This window comes from Ranitomeya variabilis, chromosome 4 (assembly GCF_051348905.1).
Source record: "Ranitomeya variabilis isolate aRanVar5 chromosome 4, aRanVar5.hap1, whole genome shotgun sequence".
In the NCBI taxonomy this organism is placed as follows: domain Eukaryota; kingdom Metazoa; phylum Chordata; class Amphibia; order Anura; family Dendrobatidae; genus Ranitomeya; species Ranitomeya variabilis.
The window spans coordinates 255274882-255287133 of NC_135235.1; the positions used below are offsets into that span (position 1 = coordinate 255274882).

The following is a 12252-nucleotide window of genomic DNA, read 5'->3' on the forward strand; positions in this document are numbered from 1 at the left end:
ACATTGAACAAGTCTGTAGGAACATGTTCACACACCACCATGTTCACTACCGCCAGCACAGGAGGCTCGGACTAGACGCGCTTCTGGAAGCCAGAAAAAAAGCCGAGGGCTCCAGCGAAGGGGCGACACATGAGAAACGTGCAGTCGCTCGTCAGTCACTTCATAGATCGGCCAGAATCTCTGATTTTGCGCCTCCGCTTCTTTGTCTTCTTGCTCTTCTTCATCTCCTCTGCCCCCTACAGGTCATATTTGGACACAGCTGCTGAGGTGGGATTATGGGTGATTTTACGTCCAGGACCCTATATCTGTTCAGAATGGGATCTCGGGGGGCTGCCGAGGTGAGTTCACGCGCAAAGACCGGGAAATGTCCTCTTGCATGACATCAGCGACGCTTCCTATGTGCCGTCGTCCTGAGTATTGAGCACCATGTGGACAGCCACATGACCGACCGCCCGGAGGATGCCAGGCTGCCCCCTGGTGGATGCCGGGCCGCCCCGTAGAGGATGCCGGGCTGCCCCCTGGAGGATAAAAGGCCGCCCCCCCCGGAGAATGCCAGAGGCCCCCCCCCCCGGAGAATGCCGGGCCGCCCCCCCGGAGGATGCTGGACCACGTGTGCTCGATGCTTCATCACCACAGCACCAGATAATGGGAGAAAGACGAAGTGGAAGAGCTTTTCGGGCTCTGGGGAGGTCTAGGTGTTTCTTACGGCACGGCGTACAATCTGAGCCAGAAACTCCTGTGGTTGTAAATGAGAAAAATGAGGATGTTCCGATCGGCGGTCCTGTAACGCTCACTGTCCGTGTCTCTCAGCTGGCTACTACAGGACCAGGACATGCAGCTGCGGACCACCTACAAAGGCTTCGCCGAGGCGACCGAGGCTTACTTCGATCACCTGCTCCCCAGGGTGGTCCGACATCAGGTGGGTGCACCTTCATCACATCCCCAGCTCTGAGCAGCAGTCGGGCACCAGGTGACTGGTATTGGGGTCTGTTCCCATGGGACGTGTCCTCCACGGAATTTCCTGATGCGGATTTTGCAGTGGAAATTCTGCTGCACATCCCACTATTAGCTGTGGATCTCGGTTTTGTGAAATCTCCTCAATGCTGCAATTTCACAGCAAATTTTCCACCCATAAAATCCACTGCACGTACACCCTCTGTCCACCCAGCCTTACACCTCTCACTGAAGAATTTTGTCCTCCAGGACGGGGGTCAGTGCTGACTAGACCGGGGCCAAGTCGATGGATCCTCATCGTTCACCTCCCTTCTATGTCTATACATCAGCTGTGATGAAGAAGGGGTCTGGCTTGGCCATTAAAATCAACAGCCAGCCCCCTTCATGCACAACTCTGATGTGGCGACACAGGAATGTGTATCTGATGGGAATCGGGGCCGTTCCTCAGTTGTACTACGGTTGTAGTATTCTCCATGATGGGCGTCGGTTCTTTTTTGTGCTTATCAGAGCAGTGGGACGGGGATTATTCACACTGTACAATCCTAAATCTGGACTAAAGAGACGGGATATTTTATAGGAATCCTAAATGTAAAACCTGTCTCCGCAGTATACCAGGGGAGGCCCAATCATCGCGGTGCAAGTGGAGAACGAGTACGGCTCGTACGCCAAGGACGCCAACTACATGGAGTTCATAAAGACGGTGAGTGCGGCCTCCGGTCACAGCGTCCGGGCTCGCAGTCTGCGGGTCAGTGCCTTCATCTCAGTAAATCACTTACAATTTTACATCTTCTTCATTTTCAAAATACCTGATTGCAGTCAGTGAATCTGAACACCCCAGCTGCGTTCTCAGGGGTAGCACAAGTGTGTCCAGTGTAGAGAAAGCGCTGGTCGTTTGCTGCAATGTGTCAGGCAGACTACAAGCGCTTCTCACTAAATTAGAAGATGATCAAAAAGTGAATTTGTTTCAGTTCTTCAGTACAGAAAGTGAATCTCATATTCTATAGAGTCATTACACACAGAGTGATCTATTCCACGTGTTTATTTCTGTTAATGTTGATGATTATGGCTTACAGCCAATGAAAACCCAAAAGTCATTATCTCAGTCAATTAGAATAATTAACAAAAAAACACCTGCAAAGGCTTCCTAAGTGTTTATAAAGGTCCCTTAGTCTGTTTCAGTAGCTCCACAATCATGGGGAAGACTGCTGACCTGACAGATGTCCAGAAGGCGTCACTGACACACTCCACAAGGAGGGGAAGCCAAAAAAAGGTCATTGCTAAAGAAGCCGGCTGTAAGGCAAGATTGCCTTGTGCAGGCATGTACTACGGAGGACAGAGAATGAACTTCAATCCAATATTGCAGCCAGCATGCAGCCAGCGGGTAAGGAAAGGGTGAATCAAACACCCGAAAACCCCACCCCTATGGCTGAAAATTGTTCCCTCCAAATTCAGGTGACAGAGTCCCTTTAAGTTTGGGCCTGGGCTTCCCCCATATAAAGGACGTGTTTAAATTCGCAAAGAAAGACTTAGGTATTGGAATAGCGCTGTGTTGAAAGCAATAGCTAAGTTTGGGGAGCAATATCATTTTAATTAGATTAATACGGCCAGCAACCGAAAGTGGGAGTTTGTTCCAAATTGCAAATTTAGATTTGACCAAATCCAATAATGGGTAGATATTAAGTTGTAGGTCAAGTCGACTATGCTGGGACATATGGACACCTAAATATTTAAAATTAGAGACGATGGGTAACGACGAGAGAGCTTCAAGACGGGGCGTTGGGGTATGAGAAAGAGGCAACAGAGTAGATTTATCCCAATTTATATAGAGACCGGAGAATTTACTAAATTTATCTATAGTCGCTATTACTCGTGGTATCGCTTCCTCTACTTTATCCATAAATATTATCATGTCATCAGCATAAAGACCAATGGTATCCACGCGACCCGCAATATTTATACCCTTAATATCCAAGGAGGACCTTATACGTATTGCCAGAGCCTCTATAGCAAGGGCAAAGAGAACCGGTGATAGAGGACACCCCTGACGGGTTCCCCTGTGTAAGGCAAAAGGTTCAGAGATGGAATTATTCACAATTATACGCGCCCTGGGATTCATATAGAGTATGCCTATCCCTCTCAACGCAAAGTTTATTAGAAAGTTGGAGAACTTTTTCACTCCCTGGTTTTCCAGGAGGGCGAGATAATGATAAAAGCAGCTTTACTTACCTGTTGAATCCTGTTCTGCCGCTCGGGTCATCATGTAAGTCGCTGCCGCAGTGATCCACCATACACCACACACGGGCGCCGCAGCTCTTACACGTGACGGCGGCATTTCATAAGCTGTAACCACGGAGTACGTCCATTCTGTAGCCCAGAGGTGTCAAACTGCATTCCTCGAGGGCCGCCAACAGGTCATGTTTTCAGGATTTCCTTGTATTGCACAGGTGATAATTTAATCACCTGCACAGAATGATTCCAGCACCTTGTGGAATGCTAAGGAAATCCTGAAAACATGACCTGTTGGCGGCCCTCGAGGAATGCAGTTTGACACCTCTGCTGTAGCCCATCATGTGGCCGGGGATCACGTTACACTGTTATTACAGCTTTGTAGTGTATTGTGTTTAGGTCATCAAGTCCTCCAAGGGGATTAATAAAAACAAAAGATGCAGAATTGTCCAAACTAATTAAATGTGCTTAGATTTATCCCTTATAGTGAATGTCACAATGCAGGAAAAAAAATGAAATTCCAGGTTCACTTTTTTTGTAACTTTATCTCCCCCCCTCCCAAAACCTCAGAATCTCATATGGACCCCAAAATGGTATCAGTTGAAATGACAGCACAAAAAAAAAAAAACAAGCCCTGACATAGCGCCATTGTCGAAGGAAAAAAGCTAAAGCTTTGTCAATAAGGCTAAATACTCTATAAACTTGGTTTCATTAGTGTACTCACCCATAGAACAAAGTGTGCAAAGGAACAAGCAAAGGTGAGCACCATAAAACACCCAAAAAACAAATATGGAGCCATCTGAGAGTTTGGTCTGTGTGTGCAGACAGTCGTTTAAAAAAAAAAAAAAATCTATAATATAAGGACAGTCTGCAGACACAAACCGGCTCTCGTATGGCTCCACTGAACGCTGAAAAAACATTATCACGGTGGAATTTCATTTTTTTTGCACCCTTGTAATGTTTTTCCTGTAAGTTATACACTAAAATGAACGGTGTCAGGAAAAGATGCAAATTGTCCCGCAAGAAAACAAATCTTTTGTGACTGTAGGGGAAGGTACAATACAAACATTACAGCTCTTGGAAGGCGGAAAATAAAAGCAGAAAAATAAAAAATGGCCAAGAAGTGAAGTAGCAGCCGGAGCATTGAATGGTCTTTCTCTTTCCGTTTTTGCTAATTTCTTTTTGCATTACGTGCATAAGGGACCCCGATAATTATAATTATTATTATTATTTCCCAGCTTCCCGGCCCCATATGCACATAATAATTTTCTCCTTTTATAAGTGTTCAATATGGCAGCATCTATTGTTTTTAGTAAATATCAGGCTGGTGCACATTGTCGCTGCAGGCTCTGCTGCGCCGCGGGATTGTGGAAACGTTACTGACCTCCGACAATAAGGATGGGATCAGCTCGGGCAGTATGGAAGGAGGTAGGACGGGATCTCTAGAGTTTACTATTTTTTTTTCTGGGCGTTAAAGGCGAGCGCTTTATGTCGACTTTGGTATGCGCTGATTTCACCATGAGGGTGTAATGGATTTCTCACTCGTCATCCTTTATAACCTTTGCTTTTCCCTTGCACAGTCCTGGCCACCATCAATTTCCAGAAGATTGAGCCCATCCTCTTCACGTATCTAGAGTCCATCCAGGTAAGGCACACGTGTCAGGCGCTGGTTGTCCGGCGCCGCTCGCTTCTTACTGACCGCAAGTGGAAAAATGTACAAGTGCTCTGCAAACATTACCGCACATATGTACACAGGGCTTACGACAGCCCCAGCCCATCAGGGATCATAGTCGCACCATTCGGCTATATGCCTGCTAGTATTTATTCCATGCTTGTGCTATCGGCCATAGTACAGCCACAAGTCCAGGCCCGACCACAAGCGTCATATCTTAGGACTTTACTTTCCTCTGTTATTCCTCCTGGAAATGTCGGGAGAAAGATTGAAACCTGGGTGTTTACCATTCCCCTTGTCAATATGGAAAGTGGTCGCACTATAATGCTGGTAAAATCGGGTAATGGCGCATTGTCCGTCAGTTCCAGACTCTACGAATGTGTAGAGACGTTCTCCACCTCCTCCCCATAGATGAGGGGTCACCTCGGTGGGTGTAACGAGCCTCTCTCGCCCTGCAGGGTAACATGCCAGTGATGGTGATGGAGTATTGGACCGGCTGGTTTGACTACTGGGGAGGGGATCATCACGTCTTTGATGTTGACCGTAAGTATCGATTCTCTGAATGCCGGTCAGTGATGCACTCACTAATGTCCGAGGCCGTTTATTGCAGTTCTGTCTTTCCAGAGATGGTTTCCACCGTGTCCGACGTGCTGACTAAAGGAGCCTCCATTAACCTCTACATGTTTCATGGCGGCACCAACTTTGGGTTCATGAACGGAGCGCTGCACTTCCATGAATACCGCGCCGATGTCACCAGTTATGGTGAGGACGAGGTGCGGGAGGGACGGCCATGCCGGAGGATGCGACGCCACCTCTGACACTTATTAGGGCACCATGTCATCTTACATATTCACTTAGTTACCCCGGGCCCCCTGCACTCCGGGCCCCCTGCACTCCGGGCCCCCTGCACTCCGGGCCCCCTGCACTCCGGGACCCCTTGCACTCCGGGCCGCTCCTTCTCAATTGTTAAAAAACATGGAGAAAGGAATTAAATACCGGGAGCTGCAGCGTCTCCCTGTGTATGTGAGACTTCATGCCGGAGGCAGTGGGGAGCAGTAATTGTGTCTAACCTTGTTGTAGGGACAATCGGCCAGGATTACAAAAACATGGCTGCTTTCTTTGAAAAACCATGTCGCCTCTGTCCACGGGCTTTGAGGGCGACGCCGCTGATCACCAGTCTCTGATAACGTGGGAGAAGTCGCATGAATTCTGTGATAATTGTATATAAAGGGTTAATCTCCGATAGGAGTCCACATTGTATGACGCTCTGTTATATTGTGTTTTTATGCCTCTTCTGTCCAGATTACGACGCTCCACTGACCGAGGCCGGAGATTACACCTCCAAGTACTTCAAACTACAGGAATTGTTCAGCAAACAGTACAGTAAGTGCGGCCTCCCTGCTGCCATGCTGGGGGGAGTACTATCTGGTGTTACAGTAATACACATAAGAAAGCCGTCACACACTCAGCAAAGACAAGCCGCTGCCAGACCCTTCAGTCTCCCACCATCCATCTTATCCTCCCTGTGGACCCTTCATCCTATCATCTCACTTTCCCTCTGCCTCTCTCAATCCTCTGTCCGGACCCTCCTCCGTTCCCTCTGCCTCTCACTCCTCTGTCCGGACCCCTCCTCCGTTCCCTGTGCCTCCCTCACTCCTCTGTCCGGACCCCTCCTCCATCCCCTGTGCCTCCCTCACTCCTCTGTCTGGACCCCTCCCCCGTCCCCTCTGCCTCCCTCACTCCTCTGTCCGGACCCCTCCTCCATCCCCTCTGCCTCCCTCACTCCTCTGTCCGGACCCCTCCTCCATCCCCTCTGCCTCCCTCACTCCTCCATCCCCTGTGCCTCCCTCACTCCTCTGTCCGGACTCCTCTGTCCGGACCCCTCCTCCGTCCCCTCTGTCCGGACCCCTCCTCCATCCCCTGTGCCTCCCTCACTCCTCTGTCCGGACCCCTCCTCCATCCCCTGTGCCTCCCTCACTCCTCTGTCTGGACCCCTCCTCCGTCCCCTCTGCCTCCCTCACTCCTCTGTCCGGACCCCTCCTCCATCCCCTCTGCCTCCCTCACTCCTCTGTCCGGACCCCTCCTCCATCCCCTCTGCCTCCCTCACTCCTCTGTCCGGACCCCTCCTCCGTCCCCTGTGCCTCCCTCACTCCTCTGTCCGGACCCCTCCTCCGTCCCCTCTGCCTCTCTCACTCCTCTGACCGGACCCCTTTTCCGTCCCCTCTGCCTTTCTCACTCCTCTGTCCGGACCCCTCTTCAGTCCCCTCTGCCTCCCTCACTCCTCTGTCCGGACCCCTCTTCTGTCCCCTCTGCCTCCCTCACTCCTCTGTCCGGACCCCTCTTCTGTCCCCTCTGCCTCCCTCACTCCTCTGTCCGGACCCCTCTTCTGTCCCCTCTGCCTCCCCACTCCTCCGTCCGGTCCCCACTCCCGCTCTCCTCACTCACTCACACTGGATGGTGATCCTTTCCCCAGACATCGGCAGGTTTGGCCGCCTTTTATTATAAAGTTTTTGCTGCCATAGTTGCATTTTCCTGCAGCGACCTCAGATGTGAGCTGTTCGTCACCTTTGGGGTATAACTCATGGGTTGGGGGTCCCATAATCTGTCCTCTCTGGTAGCTGTTGACATCTCCCCATTATACAATGAAGACCATAAGATTTTCTCTCTTTTTCCCGCAGCCGCACCGCTTCCCCCCGCACCGGCGCTGATCACAAAGTCCACATATGGGGCCGTGACGCTGAAACGCAGCCTGTCCTTGTGGGACTCACTGCATCTGATCGGAGAGGTAGGAGATGTATATATGTGTCCTCCACCCTCCGGGGACGGCCGTTACATGTATATACCCAAGATGTGACGGTGGAGGAGACCCCACGCCGGTGCAGGCTTGTGTCGCCACGCTGCGGTGTCGTCTGATCCTACTGACATGAGCGGCTCCCCTTTTCGTGGCTTCTGTACATGGTGATGGAGCTGTGTACACAAAACGGTGGAAAGTTTCTAGCACGAGATATAATGCAGTGACTACTGTGTCTGCAGCCGTATAAATCTGAGCTTCCAGTGAACATGGAGAACCTGCCGGTGAACGAAGGAAATGGCCAGTCCTACGGCTACACCCTGTACGAGACGGTCATATACGGCGGCGGAAAGTTCCAGACTAGAGGAAACGTCCGTGACCGCGCTCAGGTGAGGACGGACTTTACATCTGAACCTCTTAAAGGGGTGTTCTGTTGTCCTAAAAGTGCTGTCCCTAGGTGCAGTTTACAGTAAAGCACAAACCCACTGTGCTTTACTCACCCTCCACGGGTCCAGCGCTGCCAGTCTCAGTTAATGACTTGATGATGTCACATCAACAGCGCTGCCGCCAATCATTCAGCTCAGTGGCTTGTGCCATTACAAGGGCTGAGCTCAGTGATTGGCTGCAGCGCTGGCTGACTGGCAGCATTCTTGCTGCCCTACACTGATCTCCCCCATCTCGTCTGTTGTGGTTTCTTGGCAGCATTCCTGCGCCACCTGGTGGCCGTCCAGTGCATGTTCAGTGTGACCGGCTTCCTCTTGGTTTTGCAGGTTTTCGTCAGCGGTCAGTCTGTGGGATTTGTGGATTATAAGAACACAGAGCTGGACATCGCCGAGGTCCCGGTAAGTAATCTGCGTCCGTCATGTCGGTGTGTACAGGACCAAGAGCAGCGGTGTGTACGCAGCGCGGACTGACAGCCCGGCCCTCACAGGAGAGATCTGCTGGTTCTGTGCCGTTTACACTCGGTGATTGCGACCGCCGCGGGTTACACAGAATTCGCCGCCTTCTTTTCTGTGCATTTATATTTCTTTTCATTTACTGAAAACGTCTTCTAGTTTTTCTGCAGATTTAGAACATTCCAGGTGTCTCACGCTCTTCAGACGTAAGTTTCCATTTTGTGACAACAAGCAGAGGCAGGGAAGTTGCCGTGATGACTTTTAGTTGATACAGCATCATGGCCGATTCTCCGCGCTGCGGCTGCTGCATGCGGCCACGATGGCTGCCAGAATACTAAGGTGTCACCTGAAGTTGCACGGCCATCGCCCTCCGCATGCAGTGTGGGATCGGCCTCAAGCTGCGCCCAGTAAACCCAGAGGTGCGAGCAACGTGTTTCCATTCAGTGACAGCAAGCAAGGTCCGATACCCTGCTCATACATGTGCATACAACGCTAGAAGATGGCCGCCGACCATATGACGCCCCAAACTGCACCTGCATATGGTGGCCGATGGCGGCACAATCTTATAGGTAACACCTGGAATCGTGCAGCCGCAGCATGGAAACCCGGCCCGACAAGCCATGATGCCATATTGGTGAGCAATGGCCAAGGGGGGTTCTGCCTCTGCTTGCGGTCAGTGAATGGCACCATTCTTGTGGAGCAGGTGGAGTCCGTGTGATAGAAGGTCGCAGAGTTTTATATATAATATTGAGAACCCGTGAACACGGCGCACACTAATCCTGATCTCATTTCGGCCCCAGGGTTACAGAAAGCTGCGGATATTGGTAGAAAACTGCGGCCGAGTAAATTACGGAGTCAGAATAAATGATCAGCGCAAAGGTATCTAAGAGGAAGAAGTGTATGGCTGTCTGGGAACTACAAGTTCCAGCATACGAGGTGACAGGTCCCTGTGGTTCTAGAGGTCATCATCTAGATATGAACAACTCTTCCCATCATTTCATCTACAGATCACAACTCCTGTCCTCCGTCTGCTTGTAGTTGCCTCCGGGGGGCGCTCCCTGCTCTGACTTATTAATGTCAGACTGGTGACAGCCCCGCTCCCGACCGATCCGTGATTGAAGGGATTGCGGTGCATCGGAGGTGGCACATGTGCCCCTGCATGTTATAACCACCCCTTCCCCCATAGGCCCAAAGATGTCAGTGAGGCCACAGCCGACATCTGGCCGTCCGGTCATTAATCTTCTACCCGGTCTCTCCTTTTACTCCCAACTCAGGTCTTGTTGGTGACGTTTTCCTGCGAGATGTTCCCCTGAGGAATTATAAGATCTACAGTCTGGATATGAACTCGACCTTCATCAGGAGGTGAGAGCGGCATCCGTCCGTGCCACACGTAGACCCCGGGCCTCATGCGCTGCATTTTATCCCATTCCCTGTATTCAAGTGCTGGAGCCGCCTTCACTAGGACCAAAATGGCGGCTGCAGTGGCGGGTAGGCAGCCAGGATGAACGTGTACTTAGGTCATCAGTGTTGGTCCATCTCATGGCAATGGATGGTTTTGACTTACCACTACACCTCCCATCCCAGAGGAAACTGCCATGATCTACAGCAGGGCACCGACGTATGGAAACTGGGGTGGATATATGGCAGGACACAGACGTATGGAAACTGCGGCAGATCAACAGCAGGGCACCGACGTATGGAAACTGGGGTGGGTATATGGCAGGCCATAGACGTATGGAAACTGGCAGATCGACGGCAGGGCACCGACGTATGGAAACTGCGGCACATCGACGGCAGGACACCTACGTATGGAAACTGCGGCAGATCGACGGCAGGACACCTACGTATGGAAACTGCGGCAGATCGACGGCAGGGCACCGACGTATGGAAACTGCGGCAGATCGACGGCAGGGCACCGACGTATGGAAACTGCGGCAGATCGACGGCAGAGCACCGACGTATAGAAACTGCGGCAGATCGACGGCAGGGCACCGACGTATGGAAACTGCGGCAGATCGACGGCAGAGCACCGATGTATGGAAACTGCGGCAGATCGACGGCAGGGCACCGACGTATAGAAACTGCGGCAGATCGACGGCAGGGCACCGACGTATGGAAACTGCGGCAGATCGACGGCAGAGCACCGATGTATGGAAACTGCGGCAGATCGACGGCAGGGCACCGACGTATGGAAACTGCGGCACATCGACGGCAGGGCACCAATGTGTGGAAACTGCAGCGGATATACGGTAGGGCACAGACGTGTGGAAACTGTGGTGGATATACAGAAGGGCACCAACGTATAGAAACTGCTGCGGATTGACGGCAGAGCACCGACATATGAGAACTGCGGGGGATATACGGTAGAGCACAGACGTATGGAAACTGCGGGGGGGGGGGGATTTACGGCAGGGCATTGGGTGCAGGTCTATGGGTGCATATTGGAGGGGTTTCCACAATACATGGCATCATCTTCTCCCTCTATTTTCCACAAGTCTGGACAACATCCAGTGGTCGGATGTGAGCGAGGAGAAGACGGGTCCAGTATTCTGCCAGGGAGTGCTCCAGGTGACCTATTCCCCGGGGGACACCTTCCTGTCTATGAAGGTAAATCTGTTCTGGGAATTATCTGCCGGTGTCAGTGACTCCCCTGATCCCCAGTATATGGTGCAAAGGTAACAAGGGAGTCCGAAGTCTGACCCACTGGGCTGTGGCCTTTGTATCGGGGGTTGGGTCCAGCTCTCAGCGGTGTGACCGTCCCGGGCTTGGCTATACGTTATTATTATACCTCTCTACAATCTCCCACTACGTGCGCACCCCTCGTGCATGCCCTCCTATATGTGTATGTTTTCTGACCTCCGTACCGATATGTTCTCTCACCATTCTTCTGTGTTCAGACCCGAGCACTCGGATGCTTTGTTCTGTTACAGGGATGGAAGAAAGGAGCAGTGTTTGTAAATGGGAAGAACCTGGGCCGATACTGGGATATAGGTCCTCAAGAGACGCTTTATTTACCAGGATCCTGGTTGTGGCTGGGAGTCAATACAGTGAGTAGCGTCACTCTCCTGATCCCCCCCCCCCATCATGGTGCCCCCTCATCTGTGGTGTAAGGGGTTCAGGTTACATAGAGTATATAAGCTCTCAGGGGTCTCCATCTCTTGGCCCAGTAACGACCCTCCATTGTGGGCACTGGGGTCAGGGACAGATGTGAATGCCTTCCTGTAACACCCGGACCCCCACAGTTTGCTTAATGCAGACAGATCACTAGAGAACCTAATGATGACCCCTAATAACAGATTGTGACCCTTTTTGTTTTGTAGATAACAATATTTGAAGAACAAGAAGTCGGCAGCTCGTTATATTCTGTGGATTCCCCTCATCTAGGAAGGACCCAGTATGTGGATTAACTGGAGCAACTGGTATTGTACGAAGAGCAACTTGGAAGAGAAGGACAGCCAGCGTGTGTCCTGTCCGTGCAGCCGGCCCCCAGTCCATCTCTCCATCCATCTAGCCGGCTCCCAGTCCATCACTGTCTGTGCAGCCGGCCCCCAGTCCATCCAGCCGGCCCCCAGTCCATCTCTCCATCCAGCCGGCCCCCAGTCCATCTCTCTGTCCGTCCAGCCGGCCCCCAGTCCGTCCAGCCGGCCCCCAGTCCGTCCAGCCGGCCCCCAGTCCGTCCAGCCGGCCCCCAGTCCGTCCAGCCGGCCCCCAGT

General features: G+C 51.8%; 1 protein-coding gene across 2 annotated transcripts in view; it reads left to right on the top strand.

Moving 5' to 3' along the window:
* Nucleotides 1–12223, top strand: part of GLB1L2 (galactosidase beta 1 like 2) — a 28752-nt gene extending 16529 nt beyond the window's left edge. Inside the window, exons 4-19 of one of the 2 annotated variants that reach the window (XM_077249547.1) lie at nucleotides 243–338; nucleotides 811–919; nucleotides 1562–1654; nucleotides 4527–4608; nucleotides 4761–4825; nucleotides 5311–5395; nucleotides 5477–5614; nucleotides 6155–6235; nucleotides 7531–7637; nucleotides 7886–8032; nucleotides 8414–8485; nucleotides 9340–9418; nucleotides 9814–9901; nucleotides 11035–11146; nucleotides 11470–11586; nucleotides 11860–12085. In XM_077249547.1, coding sequence (XP_077105662.1) covers nucleotides 243–338; nucleotides 811–919; nucleotides 1562–1654; nucleotides 4527–4608; nucleotides 4761–4825; nucleotides 5311–5395; nucleotides 5477–5614; nucleotides 6155–6235; nucleotides 7531–7637; nucleotides 7886–8032; nucleotides 8414–8485; nucleotides 9340–9418; nucleotides 9814–9901; nucleotides 11035–11146; nucleotides 11470–11586; nucleotides 11860–11946 — 1558 coding nt within the window. In that variant the 3' untranslated portion in view covers nucleotides 11947–12085. Of the gene's footprint in view, nucleotides 1–242; nucleotides 339–810; nucleotides 920–1561; nucleotides 1655–4526; nucleotides 4609–4760; nucleotides 4826–5310; nucleotides 5396–5476; nucleotides 5615–6154; nucleotides 6236–7530; nucleotides 7638–7885; nucleotides 8033–8413; nucleotides 8486–9339; nucleotides 9419–9813; nucleotides 9902–11034; nucleotides 11147–11469; nucleotides 11587–11859 lie in introns of both variants that reach the window. The other variant, XM_077249546.1, reaches the window with a different exon arrangement.
* The last annotated feature ends 29 nt before the right edge of the window (nucleotides 12224–12252 follow it).